Source organism: Oryctolagus cuniculus, chromosome 13, assembly GCF_051225735.1.
Source record: "Oryctolagus cuniculus isolate XC-2025 breed Fujian yellow rabbit chromosome 13, ASM5122573v1, whole genome shotgun sequence".
NCBI classification, from domain to species: Eukaryota; Metazoa; Chordata; class Mammalia; order Lagomorpha; family Leporidae; genus Oryctolagus; species Oryctolagus cuniculus.
The window spans coordinates 101,569,177-101,586,730 of record NC_142879.1 but is presented as its reverse complement, the minus strand read 5'-3'; the positions used below and the strand labels follow the sequence as shown (position 1 = coordinate 101,586,730).

Sequence of the window (17,554 nt, the reverse complement as noted above, 5' to 3'; positions counted from 1 at the left end):
GCTCCCAGCTTCAGCCCCACCCAGCCCTGGCTGTTGCAAGCATTTGGAGAACAGATCCAAGGATGGCAGATCTTTAGCTCTCTGTCTGTCTCTCTGCCTTTCGAATAAATAAATTCTTCTCAGCCCCATCTCTCTCTCTCTCCCCCCCCCCAAATAAATGAATTTTTAAAATTAAGAAGAATATACAGTCTTCTTTAAGTATTTTGATTATTAGACAACTTGTTGGTTTGTGGTTTGGGGTTGTCCTTGAGCGTGTGATGGATGTCAGACACCTGGTCAGCCTTCAGAAACTGAGCACGTGCAGGTCATGAAAAGATAACTCGGGACTGAGCTGTGGTCTGCCGCTGGCCGACCGAAACACCAGTCCCTTTGAGTCACAAACTCAGGGGCCAGCCGGCCCTCCTCTCCAGGCTCACTGGGATCTCAGTGCGTGATAAACCTGAAGGGACCTCACAGGGTCGTCACCATGCACACACACACACACACACACACACACCCTACACAAACAACCCCCCCCCCCATTTATTTTCCTTTGTGCAGAACAACGACAAATTGAGGCAGCACCTGGCAGAAGCGACTGCGCGCTGCTGCATGTAGGGCAGGAACAGAGTGGCTTTTGGCGAATACAGAGCGGTGGCCCCGCTGGTGGGCTAGCTGAAGTCCACCGACACCAAAGTGCACCGGGCAACCACGCAGGCCTTGTACCAGCTCTCGGAAGACATCGACAACTGTATCACGATGCATGAGAACGGCGCCGTGAAGGTACCGATGCGCGGCCCTCTGCTTTAGGCCAGGTTCAAGGTACCGATGCGCGGCCCTCTGCTTTAGTCCTGGTTCGGTCGGCAGAGTCTGGGAAGGAGCTTTGGTAAAGCAAAGGCGGTTCGGTCGTGGCTGCATTGGAGCCATGTGCTGCTGTGGCCTGCGCCATCTGAAGGTTGGGTGGAAAGCATGTAAGTGCACTTTAATAAAGTCATAATTTCAGAAATTGAATTTGATGGTGCCGACTGAACAGCAGAGGGACTGATGGAATCCGACTAAAGCTCTACAGTTTTGTTCACTTTTTTTTTTCAGGAATTTTTCATTTTGCATTGGCTTACAGTAGCTGTGGGTGTTTATGGGGTACAGTCTAGCATGTCAGTGCCTGTGTACAGCGTGCAGTGTGATCAGAGCAGGGCAGTCAGCGTGTCTGTCACCTTAGGCGTGCATCATTTATCTGCACTGGGAACAGTCAAAATCCTCTCCCCACTGTCTTGAAATAGTTCATTGTTGTCAACCAGTTATCCCACTGTGTTATATACAATCACAAGTTATCCTCCTACACACCTGTGCCCCCGTACCTGTTCACTGTCCTCTCAGGGCCCTGTCCCCTGCTCCCTTCCCTGGCTCTGGGAACCACTTTTCTAGTCTCTGCTACTATGAGAGCCCCTTTGTAGCTTCTGCATATACATGAGAACTTGAAGTATTTGTCTTTAACATAGTCTCCTGAAGTTCCACCTTGGTTCCTGCAGAGGGCGTAATTTCAGTCTCTTTTTTTCATAGCTGAATATATGCCACATTTTCTTTATTCTCCATCCATTTATCAACAGACGCTTAGGTTCGTATCTTGGCTGCTATGCACAGTGCTGCAATAAACGTGAGTGTGCAGATATTTTTCAATGCATTGAGTTCATTTCCTTTGGTCGTACACCCAGTAGTGGGATTGCTGGATCTCCTGATAATTATAGTTCTGATTTTTTGAGGTGCCCCTCTAGTGTTTTCCATGGAATTTGTACTAATTTGCATTCCCACCAACAGTGTGTGAGAGTTCGTCTTTTTCCACATCCCCACCAGACTTAGTTTTTGTCTATTTTAAATGTTTTTAAAAAGATGTCTTTATTTCTTTGAAAGGTAGAGTTACAGAGAGAGAGAGAGAGAGAGAGAGAGAGAGATCTTTCATCTGCTGGTTCACTTCCCCAGATAACCACAATAGCCAGGGCTGGGCCAAGCCAAAGCTAAAAGCCTGGACCTTCATCCAGGCCTCCCATGTGTGTGCAGGGGCCCAAGTCTTTGGGTCACCTCTGCTGCTTTCCCAGGAGCATCAGCAGGGAGCAGCCTGGTCAGGAGCTCCTGCCCATATGGAATGCCAGCCCTGCAGGTGACAGCCTAATCCGCTCTGCCACAATGTCAGCCCACCCTTCCGCCGCCCCGTTTTTGTTTTTTTGATAATAGCCATTCTAGGTGAAATGAGATGATGTCTCATGTTGGTTTTGATTTGCATTTCCTTGGTGATGAGGGATATGGACTTTTTTCCTCATGTATCTGTTGGCCCTTTTAATATCTTTTGAGAAGTGTCTGTGCAGGCCATTTGCCTGCTTTGATTGGGTTGTTGGAGCTTACGCTGTTGAGCTGTTGGGGGTCCTTGTGTCTTCTGGATGTTAGTCCCCGGCTGGGTGGGTGGTTCGCAGATATTTTTCCCCATTCTGTTGGTTGTTTCTTCACTCTGTTCATTGTTTTCTACACTGAGCAGAAACTTTTTCGTTTGGCTTTTGTTGTCTGTGTTTGCAGGTCGTATCCACAAAGTCTTTGCCCAGACTAACGTCCTGAAGTGTTTCCCCTATTTTTTGTAGTTTTGGGTCTTACATTTAAGTCTTTGATCTATTGTGGTTGATTTTTTTTAAAGATTTATTTTATTTATTTGAAATACAGAGTTACAGAGAGAGGTAGAGACAGAGAGAGAGATCTTCCATCTGCTGGTTCACTCTCCAGATGGCCGCAATGGCCAGAGCTGCTCAGATCCGAAGCCAGGAGCCAGGGACCAGGAGCCTCTGGGTTTCCCACGCAGGTGCAGGGGCCCAGTGACTTGGGTCATCTTCTATTGCTTTTCCAGACCACAGCAGAGAGCTGGATTGGAAGAGGAGCATCCGGGACCAGAACTGGCACTCATATGGGATGCCGGCTCCTCAGGCCAGGGCTTTCACCCAGTATGCCACAGCGCCAGCCCCGTTTGGTTGATTTTTATGCATGATGAGAGATAGGAGTCTAATTTATTTCTTCTGTGCCCAGCGTTCCCAGCACTATTTGTGAAACTATTATAGAGAGACTGTCCTTTCTGCACTGTGTACTCTTGTCACCTTTGTTGAAAGTCAGCCGGTGCCGCAGCTCAATAGGCTCATCCTCCGCCTTGCGGTGCCGGCACACCAGGTTCTAGTCCCGGTCGGGGCGCCGGATTCTGTCCCTGTTGCCCCTCTTCCAGGCCAGCTCTCTGCTGTGGCCAGGGAGTGCAGTGGAGGATGGCCCAAGTCCTTGGGCCCTGCACCCCATGGGAGACCAGGAGAAGCACCTGGCTCCTGCCTTCGGATCCACACAGTGCGCTGGCCGCAGCGGCCATTGTGGGGTAAACCAATGGCAAAAGAAAGACCTTTCTCTCTGTCTCTCTCTCTCTCTCACTGTCCACTCTGCCTGTCAAAAAAAAAAAAAAAAAAAAGTCAACTGACTTTACATATGTGAGTTTATTTCTAGGTTGTCCCATCCGTCTGTGTGTTTGTTTTTGTGCCAGTGCTTTGTTGTTTTGGTTACTATAGCTTTGTAGTACATTTTTATTTTAAATGTTATTTATTTGAGAGGTAAGAGGAGAGAGAGAGAGAGAGCTCCCATCTACAGGTTCACTTCCTCAGATGCCTACCAAGGTCCCTACAGGGGGCTGACGCTGGGGCTAAGAACTCAATCCTGATCGCCAATGTGGGTGGCAGAGAGCCATCACCTGCCTCCCAGAGTGTATAGCAGGAAGCTGGAGTTGGGAGTGGCTACAGGACTTGAACCCAGGCACCCTGATCCGGGGTGCAGGTGTCCCAGTCAGCAGCTCAGGGGCTGGGCCAGATGCCTGCCCGGCAGGGTGTTTTGGAGCCAGGTATTAGAACGCCTCCTGCTTTGTTCTTTTGGCTTAGGAATGCTTTGGCTCTTGAGAGTCTTTTGTGACTCCAGTTTTTGGCATAGGTTTTTTTCTAGCTCTTTGAAGACTGTCATGGGTAATCTGATAGGAATTACACTGAGTCCGTAAATTGCTTTGAGCAGTATGGACATTTTAATAATAGTAGTTTTTCCAACCTGTGATATGGGGTGGCTTTCCACTTTTCTTGTCCTCTTTAGTTTCTTTAATCAGTGTTTTCTAATATTCTTTATAGAGATCATTTACTTCTTTGGTTAGATTTATTCCTAGATATTTTAATTTTTTGTAGCTCTTGTAATTGGCATGGCTTTTTTCTTTCTTGGCAATTTCATCATTAGTATATAAAAAGCTGCTGATATTTATATGTTGATTTTGGATCCTGAAACCCTGCTAAATTTGTAAGTTCCATCGGGTTTTTGGTGGAGTCTATGTTTTTTTTTTTCCTAAATAGCAAGTAATTTTTTTAAGATTTATTTATTTATTTGAAAGACATAGTTACACCGAGAGAGAGAAGAGGCAGAGAGAAAGAGAGAGGTCTTCCATCCGCTGGTTCACTTTCCAGTTGGCCGCAGTGGCTGGAGCTATGCTGATCCGAAGCCAGGAGCTTCTTCCAGGTCTCCCACACGGGTGCAGGGGCCCAAGGACTTGGGCCATCTTCTATTGCTTTCCCAGGCCACAGCAGAGAGCTGGATGGGAAGTGGAGCAGCCAGGTCTCGAACCGGCGCCCATATGGGATGCCGGCACTTCAGGCCAGGGTGTTAACCCGCTGCGCCACAGCGCTGGCCCCTAGGTAGAAAGTGATTTTGCCTGCAAGCAGGTATAATTTTATTTTCCTGCTTTTTGGTTGCCCTTTACTTCCTTCTGTTGCCTTCATGCCCTGAGGAAGGCTTCCAGTGCCGTAGTAAGCGGGGCACAAAGTGGACGACATCCTGATGTTGTTCCTGATCTTTGAGAAGAGGTTTGAGCATTTCCCCGTTCAGTATGGCCTTCGCTGCGGTTTTGTCGTAGATGGCCGCTTTTGTATTGAGCCATGTTCCTTCTATACCTAATTTTGGGGGATTTTTATAACAAAGAGACTTTTTAATTTTATTGAATTCCTTTTCATCATCTAGTGAAATGATCCTATGGTCTTCTTTTTTTAAAATCCATATTTTTTTTTTGAGAGTCAGAGAGGTTCACTCCCCAAATGGCTGCAGTGGCTCCCAGCTGGGACCAAAGCTAGGAACCAGGAATTTGATCCAGATTTTCTGTGTGGTTGGCAAGGACCCAGCTCCTTCAGCCATTGCCACTAACTCCCCAGGTCTGCATGAGCAGGAAGTTCAAGTCAAGAGTAGGGCCAGGACCCAACCACTAGGACAAAGAGCTGCCACAGTGTGTGATTTTTGTCCATCATTCTGTTGATGTGATCCAGAACATTTATGAGTTTGTGTATGTTGAGCCATTCTTGCATCCTTGACATAAATCCCATTTGATCACGATGGATTATGTTTGATGTGCTTCGATTCTATTTGCTAGTGTTGTGTTGACAGTTTTTACACCTACATTCATCAGAAACTGGTCTATATAGTTTTTTTGTGTGTGATGTCTTTGCTTGGTTTTGGAATCCAGGTAGTTCTGGATTTGTAGAACAAGTCTTGAAGGCTTTCTTCCCTTTCAGATTTTCAAGACAATTTGAGAAGAATTGACGTCCGTTCTTCCTGAAAGGTTCAATCAAACATAGCAGTGAAGGTCTCTCTGGTCCCGGGCTCTTCTTTGTTGGGAAACTGTTCAGAACATCTTAAGATGCCTGTGTCCCCTATCAAGGGCAGCTCCAGCTGCCAGTGCTCTTGGCTGGTGCAGACAGGTGATGACTCAAGTACTTGAACCCCTGCCACCCACTTAGGAGACCTGAGTTGGTTTTCCAGCTGCTGGCTTTGGCCTGGTCCACTCCTGGATGTTGAGGCTACCTGGGGAGTGACCCAGCAAGTGGAAGCCTCTGTCTGTCTGCTTCTTGAATTGTTTTAAAAAGTAAACTTAAAAAACTAAAATAGTACCTCTTTTATGTAGCTTATTTCCTTGTACAATATAATTTCACTGTTTATTTCCTTAATTTGGAGCCTATCTCAACCAGATATGTTTACATCTTACACTTCCATACAAAATGGGCTTGATCTTTTAGACAGGAGTTAAAATCCCAGTTAATCATATCCAGTCGAGCCTAGATGTGCCAAATATGAAACATCTGAAGAAGAATAATACTCTGAAAATGCCAACTAGTCATTTTTTGAGGCAATTATTTTAATTTATCCTTCAAATCTATATTATGGTTGAAGACGATGATGTTAATTTTTCTGAAATTAAACCCAATTTACATTTAAATGTGTCAACCTTTTCATTATAAATCTGTTTTTATGGCACATAAGTTAAACCAAATTAGTTTCTTCAAGAAAAAATCTGGCATGAAAAGTACCTTTTAAACTAAGTAACAGTTTTTAAAAGTGAATTATAAAAATATATTGGAATGTTAACTTCAAGTTGCTAAAGACTGATAAAAATGCTGTCACTTCTGCATGACTATGTTCACACATCAAAAAAGAAGGCCCATCTGTCTGCTCTCTCTCCTCTCTCTCTCCTCTCTCACTCACTCACTCTACTCTGCACCCCCCAAATAAATAAATAATTTTCTTTTTTTTTCCAGGCAGAGTTAGACAGTGAGAGAGAGAGTGAGACAGAGAGAGAGTTATAGACAGTGAGAGAGAGAGACAGAGAGAAAGGTCTTCCTTCCATTGGTTCACTCCCCTAATGGCCACTATGGCTGGCGCTGCACCAATCCAAAGCCAGGAGCCGGGTACTTCCTCCCGGTCTCCCATGCGGGTACAGGGACCCAAGCACTTGGGCCATCCTCCACTGCCTTCCCGGGCCACAGCAGAGAGCTGGACTGGAAGAGGAGCAACCGGGACTAATACCCGGTGCCCCAACTGGGACTAGAACCCAGGTTGCCAGCGCCGCAGGTGGAGGATTAGCCAAGTGTGCCACGGCGCCGGCCCTAAATAATTTTCTAAGAGTTGGGTGTGGTTATTTACCAAAGCATTTAAGATTCCAATAAGAACGCTGCCATCCCCTATCAAGGTCCCTGAGTTCAAGTCCAGACTGCTTCTGATTCCAGCTTCCTACTAATGCACACCCTGGGAGGCAGCAGGTGCTGGTTCAAGGGGTCGAGTTGCTGCCACTTGGATTGAATTCTGGATTTTTTTTTTTTTTTGACAGGCAGAGAGGACAGTGAGAGAGAGAGACAGAGAGAAAGGTCTTCCTTTGCCATTGGTTCACCCTCCAATGGCCGCCGCGGCCGGCGCACCACGCTGATCCGATGGCAGGAGCCAGGAGCCAGGTGCTTTTCCTGGTCTCCCATGGGGTGCAGGGCCCAAGCACTTGGGCCATCCTCCACTGCACTCCCTGGCCACAGCAGAGAGCTGGCCTGGAAGAGGGGCAACCAGGACAGAATCCGGCGCCCCAACCAGGACTAGAACCTGGTGTGCCGGCGCCGCTAGGCGGAGGATTAGCCTAGTGAGCCGTGGCGCCGGCCGAATTCTGGATTTTGATTCCTGACTTTGGCTGGGCCCAGGCTTGGTGGTTGTGGCCACTTGGGGAGTAGACCAGCAGACAGAAGCTCTCTGTCTGTCTCTCCTCTGTGTCTGTCTCTCTGTCACTGTCTCTGCCCCTTAAATAAATGAATATGTAAGTAAAAATTTTAAAAGACAGCATTTCTAATTTAAAATAATATAATATGTTATTAAACAAGGGTTTCTACTACCGAGGATGCCGTAAGTGTTCAGTCAATAACAAATCTGGCTGGTGAACTGTTTGTCATGTAACATCTAGTTAGATAACTGCCAGTTCCTTTAATAACAGCATTGTGGCCAGCCTTATGGCATAGCAGGCTAAGCTTCTGCCTGGGGCACTGGCATCCCATATGGGTGCTGGTTAGAGAGCTGACTGCTCCACTTCCAGTCCAGCTCTCTGCTGATGACTTGGTAAAGCAGAGGAAGATGGCCCAAATGCTTGGGCCCCTGCACCCACCTGGGAGACCCTGAAGTAGCTCCTGGCTTCAGATCAGCCCAGCCCCAGCCATTGCAGCCATTTGGGGAGTGAATCAGAAGGTGGAAGGCCTTAGCCGGGCCGCGGCTCACTAGGCTAATCCTCCGCCTTGCAGCGCCGGCACACTGGGTTCTAGTCCCGGTCGGGGTGCCGGATTCTGTCCCGGTTGCCCCTCTTCCAGGCCAGCTCTCTGCTGTGGCCAGGGAGTGCAGTGGAGGATGGCCCAGGTGCTTGGGCCCTGCACCCCATGGGAGACCAGGATAAGTACCTGGCTCCTGGCTCCAGATCAGCGCGGTGCCCTGGCTGCAGCCGCGGCGGCCATTGGAGGGTGAACCAAGGGCAAAGGAAGACCTTTCTCTCTGTCTCTCTCTCTCACTGTCCACTCTGCCTGTCAAAAAATAATAATAATAATAAAAAAGAAGATGAAAGGCCTCCCCCCTCCTCCTGTAGGGAGTGGAGGAGGCAGGAACAGAGTGGTGTCTGTGGGGCCCCAGAGCCTTTCTTGGGTCATCTTTAGGTATCTCGGGGGCCTTGCCGGCTCATCTACAAGGCCGCTTCAAAAAAATTCTCAAAAAATTAAATCAGAAGAAAAGTTTATTTGAATGAAGAAAAAGTTTTTAATTCATGCATAGTGTTTTCATAATAGCTGTTTTCCATGAAATGTTTTGAAGATCCCTCGTATTTGCGTTCCTAACCACCTGTTGCTCCTGCTGGAGGAAAACTGACAAACAGGACCTTTTTTCTTTTCTTTTTTTTTTTTTTCTTCTTCTTCTATTTTTTTTTTTTTCATAAAATCACTCTGCAGGAATCCAGAGGCAGGACCTGCAGTCGGGGTGAGGAGCAGAGACGCACAGGCGGAAGTGGGTTCTCCTCCCCGTTTCCTGCTCCCCTCTGTGTCCCAGGCATCGCGGGACCAGCAGTAGGGAGCTCCCGTGGCTTTCTGTAAGCAAAGAGAAAGCCTGGGTGTGATCTGCTGGGTGTTACTGGAACAAACGGGGTTAGATGAAGAGGGAGATTCCATTAGCCGTGAGAAAACGCTTGGTATATCAGGTGATTCCCGCGGTGAATGTGTTGTAGTTAAATTTTATGAACTGAATTGAGAGACAGAGCGAGAGATGTTTCACCTGCTGATCCACTCCCTAAGTGGCCACCAAAGCAGGGGCTGGGCCAGGCCAACGCCTGGAGCCAGAACTCCACGCTGTCACCCACATGGCTTAGCAGGAAGCGGGAATCAGAGGTGAAGCCGGGCCTCAAAACCTAGGCGCTCGGATGCGGGAGGTGGCTTCCCCAGCAGCAGCGTAACCGCTGTGTCAAATGCCCGCCCCAGATGCCTTATAATTAGATGTGTAACTGCCAGCATTTCTGGAAACTTCGAATGCATAGAAGCTTTACCATTTATTTTAGCAAATTCCTGCCCCTTCCTTGTCAAACCTTTGCCATTGCTGCAAACATTCCAGTGGCAGCTGCCCACAAGCCAGCCTCGCCAATAGGCAGAGATACCCTGTCCCCCTCTTTGTAAGTATTTCGCTGTAGAATCACACGGTTTCCCCAACAGCAGGCCCGTTGTGCCTTGTGTCTTCCTCAGGCCCTTAATTTTAAAACAACGGCGAGGAAGCAGGCTTCAGGGTGGAAAACAGCGCATCTGAGTCGTCAGCTGGCCCCTGGCAGGTGTAAAACCGTGGTCTACAGTAGAAACAGCCTGTAAGCCACGAATGCAATACTGCGTTTCCTAGAAAAGATACAATTTTAGAAAAGACAAAAAGGAGAGGAAATCAATTTTAGTAACGTATTTATATTTAAGCTGAAATACCAGAAATATTATTATTTCCACATAGATTGGGTCTGTAAATTTGTCAGAAAACATTTTGCATTATCTTTCTTTTTCTGCACAAAGTCTTCAAAGTGCTGGACATAGGCAGAGCAGGCACTTCGTTAAGCCTAGCAGCTCAGACACCCGTGTCCCACAGCGCAGAGCCTGTGTTCGAGTTCTGGCTCCAGCTGCCGACACCAGCTTCCTGCTAATCCGGACGCTGGGTGGCAGAGGTGACGGCTCCTGGCTTCCGGCTTTATTCTGTCCCAGTCCCAACCATCAGCAGGCATGGAGTTAGGGAGCGAAGAGTGGAGCTCTCTCTGTCTTCAATTTCTGGATCTGTCTGTCAAATTGAAAAAATGAAGGCATGCCTTAAAATAAAAGACCTAAAACCTCAAGGCACGTTTTACAGCATATCTCAGCGCTCACTACGGCCAGCAGTTTGCTTAGCAGACAGAGCAGACAGCACAAGACCAGGTGCAAACTGAGGGGGCTGTTGGCAGGAGGCATCGCTGGAGAGGCGAGACACCACCACGAGGGTGGGTAAGATGCTTTTGGCAGAGTTTAGAGAAGCCTGGAAACGCTCACATGTCTACTTTGGGCCCACGTAAAGAGGAGGAAGAGCTGTCAAACTTGAGACGCTAGCAGGTTAACCAGGAGTTCTGGAAGCCAAAGGGAGGGTGCATTTCAAAAGGTTTTGTGGGTTAAACAGCGCTAACAGGTCAACAGGGGTTTCCTGACTCATTCAATCCTTCCCAGGGAAGAATCCCTCCAGCCCCGGACCCTGCTTGGGATAATTCAATCCTGTCCTCTCCATGACTGTACGGACTTCCTGATCAAAAAGAACACGCTCAGGGGCCTGCGGAGTTACAAGATCATGTGACTGTGATGCAAAGTTACTGGGAAGCCCATTGAGAACGCAAGACATCTGAGAGATTTGTACCAAAGCTTTTCGCTACTTAGAATATAAAAATAATAGCAGAGAGCAGTACGAGGAGGGGAAGAAATCAGAGGAGAAACTATAAGACAGGCCCTTCCCTAAGACAGAAAAAGTGATCAAATCGAAGGATGGCGAGCACTTTTAAAAGGCACTTATTTCCCCATGGTGACGTTGGATTTGTTTTTGCAAATGTGTGTAGCAGGCAAGTGGAAGCCCCATCATGGCTTATAACTTACAAAGAGGCAGGAAATTGAAGGGAGTGAGTGCAGAAAATACAACCAGAAGTGTGCCCAGTGTTGGCAGAAGGAGGGAAGAGCAATCAAGTGTGGGAAGAGCCAAAGGGTTGTCTTGTTGCCCGCTGGCCTCAGGATGTGACCCAGAGAGCAGGGAGACGCACCCCGAAGCCAGCAGAGGAAAAGAAGTACGTCCCTAGTGTCGGGGAGTCTAGCCAATGGGTTTTAGACCCTGTGCTCACCCAGGCACTCTCACTGAAATGTACTTAACGTGCTGTCTGAGGGGCTGGTGCTGTGGCGTATCGAGTTAAGCTGCCGCGGGTGATGCCGGCATTCCACATAGGTGCTGGTTCGAGTCTCGGCTGCTGCACTTCCGATCCAGCTCCCTGCTAATATGCCTGGGAAAGCAGTGGAAGATGGCCCAAGTGCTTGGCGCCTGCATGGGAGACCCAGAAGAAGCTCCTGGCTCATGGCCTGCAGCCATGTGGGGTATGAACCAGTGGATGGAAGATCTCTCTCTCTCTCAACTCTGACTTTCAAAAAAATAAATAAATCTTAAGAAAAAATGTTGTGGCACAGTGGGTTAATGTCCTGGCCTGAAGCGCTGGCATCCCATATGGGTGCCGGTTCTACTCCCGTCTGCTCCTGTTCTGATCCAGTTCTCTGCTGTGGCCTGGGAAAGCAGTGGAAGATGGCCCAAGTGCTTGGGCCCCTGCACCCACGTGGGAGACCCAGAAGAGGCTCCTGGCTTTGGATTGGCACAGCTCCGGCCATTGTGGCTATCTAGGGAGTGAACCAGCAGATGGAAGACCTTTCTCTCTGTCTCTACCTCTCTCTCAAATAAAATAAAATAAATCTGAAAAAACAAATAAAGGTATTGTGGGCATTCAGGTAGCAAGTCTTTGTAAGGACGTATGTTTTCCCTTTCTTACAGGTAAATATCTAGAAGTATATGTCCGACCATTTTTAGGAATCACCAAACCATCTTCCAATGTCGTTGTGCCATTCCCCCTTCCTACCAGAGCTATGCGGGGACACCGACACCTGCACTGGGTGTGTGTGGTCCGACTTCTGATTTCAGACATTCTCCTAGGCATGCGAGGGGATCTCATGCTTTCGATTCCTCTTTTCCTGATGGTTAATATGTAGAGCACCTTTTCCTACCTGTCTGTGCCAGCTGTGTAACTCCTTGGGTACGGTTCACATTTTCTGACCAGGTTTGAGTTGCTTGGTTTGTTTTCCTATTAATGAGTTTTGAGAGTTCTGTGTATATTCTGGATACAAGTTCTTTACCAGATGTGTAATTTGCAAATATTTTCTCCCAGTCTGTAGCTACTCTTTTCATTCTTTTAACTGCACCTTTTGAAGATCAGACGTTCTTGATGTTGATGAGGTGCAATTTATCTTTTTTTTTATGGATCATGCTTTTGGTTTCATATCCAAGAAATATTTGCCTAACACATGGTCACAGGATTTTGCATATTTTCTTCGGAAAGTTTTATAACTTTTGGTTTTACGTTTAGGTCTGTGATCCAATTGAGTAAACTGTCGTTTATGATCTAGGTATGAATTGAAGTGACTTTGGGGTGGATTTCAGCATCATTTATTGAAAAGACAGCTCTTTCTCCATTGAGTTTCTTTTCTTTATAAAATTCATTTATTTATTTGAAAGTCAGAGTTACACAGAGAAAAGGACAGGCAGAGGCAGAGAGAGAGAGAGAGAGAGAGAGAGAGAGAGAAAGGTCTTCCATCCTCTGGTTCACTCACCAGATAGCCACAATAGCTGGAGCTGTGCAGATCTGAAGCCAGGAGACAGGAGCCTCTTCTGGGTCTCCCATGCGGGTGCAGGGGCCCAAGGACTTGGGCCATCTTCTACTGCTTTCCCAGGCCATAGCAGAGAGCTGGATCAGAAGTGGAGCAGATGGGACTCGAACCGGCACCCATATGGGATGCCAGCACTGCAGGCGGTGGCTTTACTCGCTGTGCCACAGCGCTGGCCCCTCTCCATTGAGTTTCTTTTGTCTTTGAAAAAAATCTTTTGTATATTTTGTTCTATTATGATATTTTCTGTATTTATGCCAACACTTCACTGTCTTAATTACTATAGTTTCATAATATCATAATAAGACTTAAAGTTAGGTAGTATTAAGTCTTTCTATCTTTTTTTCTTTTTTAAAGGCTTATTTATCTTTTTTTTTTTTTACATTCTCTAGGCTATTCTAATTCTTTTACAGTTCCATAGGAATTGTAAAATTAGTTTACTAATTTCTATAGGAAATGGCTTGTGGGATTTGGTATTGGATCTATACATCTTTTGGGGGAAAATTGACAACTTAACAGTATTGAGTCTCCTGAACCATAAACGGGGTATCTGTTAGTTCAAGTCTTCTTTCATGCCCACCAGCCAAGTTTCATAGTTGTGTATAGGCCTTTCAGATATGTTCTAAGACTTGTCTGTATATCTTTAACGTTTGTGATGCCACTATAAATGGTATTTTAAGAATTTCAATTTCTGATCATTTACTATTATGACATAGAAATATAATTGAGTGTGTATGTTAATTTTGAATCTTTCAACCTTATTTAACTCACTTATTTGTTCTGTTAGGTTTTGGTAGGTTCCATTGTATTTTTCACATAGACCAAGAATTGGCAAACATTTTCTCTAGAAGGCCAGATAATAAATATTTTAGGTTTTACGGGCCACATACAGTCTTTCTTGCAGATTTTTTATTGCATCATCATTATTATTTACAATCATATAAAGATGTAAAAATCATTGTCCATTCTGGGAGCTGTAGAAAAATGTTGTGATTTGCCAATGTTTCACATAAACATCATGTCACCTGTGAATGGTTTTTCTTCTTCTTTTCCAACCTGGATGCTTTTTGCTTATTTTTCTTGCCTGATTGCACTGGCTGGAAACTCCTGAACTGTGTTGAAAAGAAGTGGTCAGAACAAATACTTTATTCTTATTTCTTATCTTGGGGGAATGCACTCACTCACCTTTAGTTTGACATTAGCCATAAGCTTTTCTCATTGATGACCTCTAACAAGCTGGGAAGTTCTCTTCCATTACTACTTTAGTGAAAAAAAATTTTTTTAAAGTCAGGAATAAATGTTATATTTTTGTCAAATGCTTTTTCTACATCTATTGAGGTTATTTATATATATATATTTTTTTTCTTTTTTAGTTCATTATTGTAAAGCACATTGTTTCAGTGTTAAACCAACCCAGCATTTTTGGAATAAACACATCAGGCCATGATGTATTATTCTTTTTATACAACTCTGGTGTTAGTTTGCTAAAATGATCAGAGTTTTGCATCCAGGTCCATGAAGAATATTGTTCTATAGTATTATTTTCTTGTAATGTTTTTTGTTTTCCTAGTAGGGTGAGGCCAGTTTTAATGGATGAGCTGGGAAGAGTTCTTTCACCTTCAATTTTCTGGGGGAATTTTATTTTATTGCTGTTATTTCCTCCTTAAGTACTTGGTAGAATTTATATGTGAAGCTATCTGGACATGAAGTTTTCATTTCCGGCAAGTTTTAAATCACAAAGGCAGCTTCTTTCATCAGTCCAGGGCTGTTCAGTTCATTTTCTTTCTTCTTGAATGAGCCTTGGTAGCCTGTGTCTTTCAAGGACACATCTCATCTGGGTTGTCCGAGGTTTTGGCATAAAGTTCTTCATACTTACGCTTTCCTTACAGGTGGAAACTGTAGTTACAATGGCTCTTTCAGTCCTGAAGTTAGTGAATTTTGTCTTCTTGTTTCTCGTCATCTTTTTTTTTTTTTTTTTTTTTTTTTTTTTTTTGACAGGCAGAGTGGACAGTGAGAGAGAGAGACAGAGAGAAAGGTCTTCCTTTGCCGTTGGTTCACCCTCCAATGGCCGCCGCGGCCGGCGCGCTGCGGCCGGCGCACCGCGCTGATCCGATGGCAGGAGCCAGGAGCCAGGTGCTTTTCCTGGTCTCCCATGTGGGTGCAGGGCCCAAGCACCTGGGCCATCCTCCACTGCACTCCCTGGCCACAGCAGAGGGCTGGCCTGGAAGAGGGGCAACCGGGACAGAATCCGGTGCCCCGACCGGGACTAGAACCCGGTGTGCCGGCGCCACTAGGCGGAGGATTAGCCTAGTGAGCCGCAGCGCCGGCCTTCTCCTCATCTTAACACAAAAATTCTGGCTGTTGCTTTATCAATTTTGTTGATCTTCTAGAAGAACCAGCTTTTGGTTTCACTGATTTTTCTTTATTGGCTTTCTGTATTAGATTTTTTTTTTTTTACAGGCAGAGTAGACAGTGAAAGAGAGAGACAGAGAGAAAGGTCTTCCTTTGCTGTTGGTTCACCCCCCAATGGTCGCTGCAGCCTGCGCACCACGCTGATCTGAAGGCAGGAGCCAGGTACTTATCCTGGTCTCCCATGGGGTGCAGGGCCCAAGGACTTGGGCCATCCTCCACTGCACTCCCGGGCCACAGCAGAGACTGGACAGGAAGAGGAGCAGCCAGGACAGAATCCAGCGCCCCGACGAGGACTAGAACACGGGGTGCCAGCACCACAGGCGGAGGATTAGCCTAGTGAGCCACGGCGCCGGCCTATTGGCTTTCTGTTTTCTAAGCTCATTGATTTCCAAGATCTTTATTATGTCCTTACTTCTGATTACTTAAAGGTTTCATTTGTTCTTGTTTCTTAAGGTGGAAACTAAGATAATGGCTTGATACCTTTATTCTTTTCTAACATAGGTACTTAGTGTTAGAAATTTCCCTCTAGTACTGCTTTTTTGATATGTGGTGTTTCATTTTTATTCAGTTAAAAATGCTTTCTGATTTCCTGTTTAATTTCTTCTTTGACCCATGGATTATGTCAAAGTGTATCATTCCATTCCTAAATATCTGGGCTTTTTTTCCAGTGACTTTTGTGTTATTTACATATGGTTTCATTCCATTGTTGTCCGAGAACATACATTTTGTCATCTGAATATTTTGCAAAATGTTGAGTCTTAGTCTGTGGCCCAGATACGGGTTGTCTCTTATTGTTCCAAGTGCCTTAGCAAAGGCTGTATCTTCTCATGTGGCTGGGTAAAGAATTCTGTGACATTTTAGAGGGTTCAGATGGCTACCTTCATGCTCAGTTAGCCTGTATCATCATTAATTTTCTGAGCATTTGTTCTGTTAATTATTGTGAATGTGTCAACTTCCCCTTGCAGTTCATCAGCCTTTTTCCTTCATGTATTTTGAGACTCTTCGTATCAAGTGTATAAATTCTGGGAACGGCACCATGGCACAGTAGGCTAAGCCTCCACCTGCGGTGCTGGCATCTCATACAGGCACCAGTTCATGTCCAGGCTACTCCTGTTCTGATCCAGCGCTCTGCTGTGGCCTGGGAAAGCAGTAGAAGATGGCCCAAGTGCTTGGGCCCCTGCACCCACGCGGGAGACCCGGGAGAAGCTACTGTCTCCTGGCCAACTCTGGCTGTTGCAGCCATTTGGGGAGTGAACCTATGAATGGAAGATCTTTCTGTTTCTCCCTCTCTCTGTCTGTAACTAACTCAACCTCTCAAATAAATGAATGAAATATATTTTTTAAATGTGTATAAATTTTCAGGAATATGTATTTCGTTCTCTCAACGATCCCTTTATCATAAAATGATCTGTTTTGGAATCTTTTTCTGCTACTGCTACTGTAGACGCTCCTGTTCTCTTTTTAATGGTATTAGCATGCCAGAGTTTGTAGATTTTCTATTCTTTTACCCTATGTGTGTCTTTTTTAGGTAAAGTGCACATTTCTTTTCTTTTTTAATTTGAAAGGCAGAGACAGAGAAACATCTTCAGCCTGTTGGTTCACTCCCTAAATGCCCACACTGCTGGGGCTGAGTGAGGTCAAAGCCAGGAACCCATAACTTGCTCCTGATCTCCGACATGGGTGGCAGGGACCCAAGTCCCTGACCCATCATCTGCCGCACACCGAGCGTGCATTAGCAGGAAGCTGGCTCTGAAGCCGAGCAGCCGGACACAGGGAGTGGGGGTCCCACGCAGCAGCCTCACTGCAGTTAATATTTGCTGGCAGCGTGTAGTTGGGGGTTCGTTTTATTCAGATCACAACCTCTGCGGGTCCTGGAGGGGGGGTGTTGAGGCCTCTCGTATCCTCTCATTTGTTTTCTACTTTTCCCACCTGTTCTTTCTCTTACCATTTGCCTGTCTTCTCTTGGGCTAACTGGACATATTTTACGATTCTGTTTTGTTGCCTTATTAATCAGGACACTTTGTTTCTGTTCTGGAGGTTGTGTTAGAATTTATAGGTATCCTATTGGACTGGGGCAAATGCCCTTCAGGTTCTATTGTACATGTAAACACAGTCTCAGATTCACACACTAGGCATCCACTTATGCCTTCTACTTCTGTGCCATTGCTGTCACACACATGATGACTCTTGGTGCTGCCAACCAAAAGTAGCATTGTTCTTGGTGCAGGCTGTCAGCGGCCAGTTATGTTTTACAGAGATTTAAATAAACAGGAGCAAGATGGTTATGTTTGCTGGCACTGTTATTTCCAGCATTTTTTTTTTTTTTTTGACAGGCAGAG

At 45.9% G+C, this 17,554-nt stretch overlaps 1 protein-coding gene across 1 annotated transcript in view; it reads left to right on the top strand.

The window, feature by feature from the left end:
* The window catches only part of LOC149122812 (outer dynein arm-docking complex subunit 2-like), a 166,078-nt gene that overhangs the window by 105,169 nt on the left and 43,355 nt on the right, over window positions 1-17,554 (top strand). Inside the window, 1 exon segment of the mRNA XM_089311277.1 lies at window positions 541-762. Coding sequence (XP_089167403.1) covers window positions 541-762 — 222 coding nt within the window.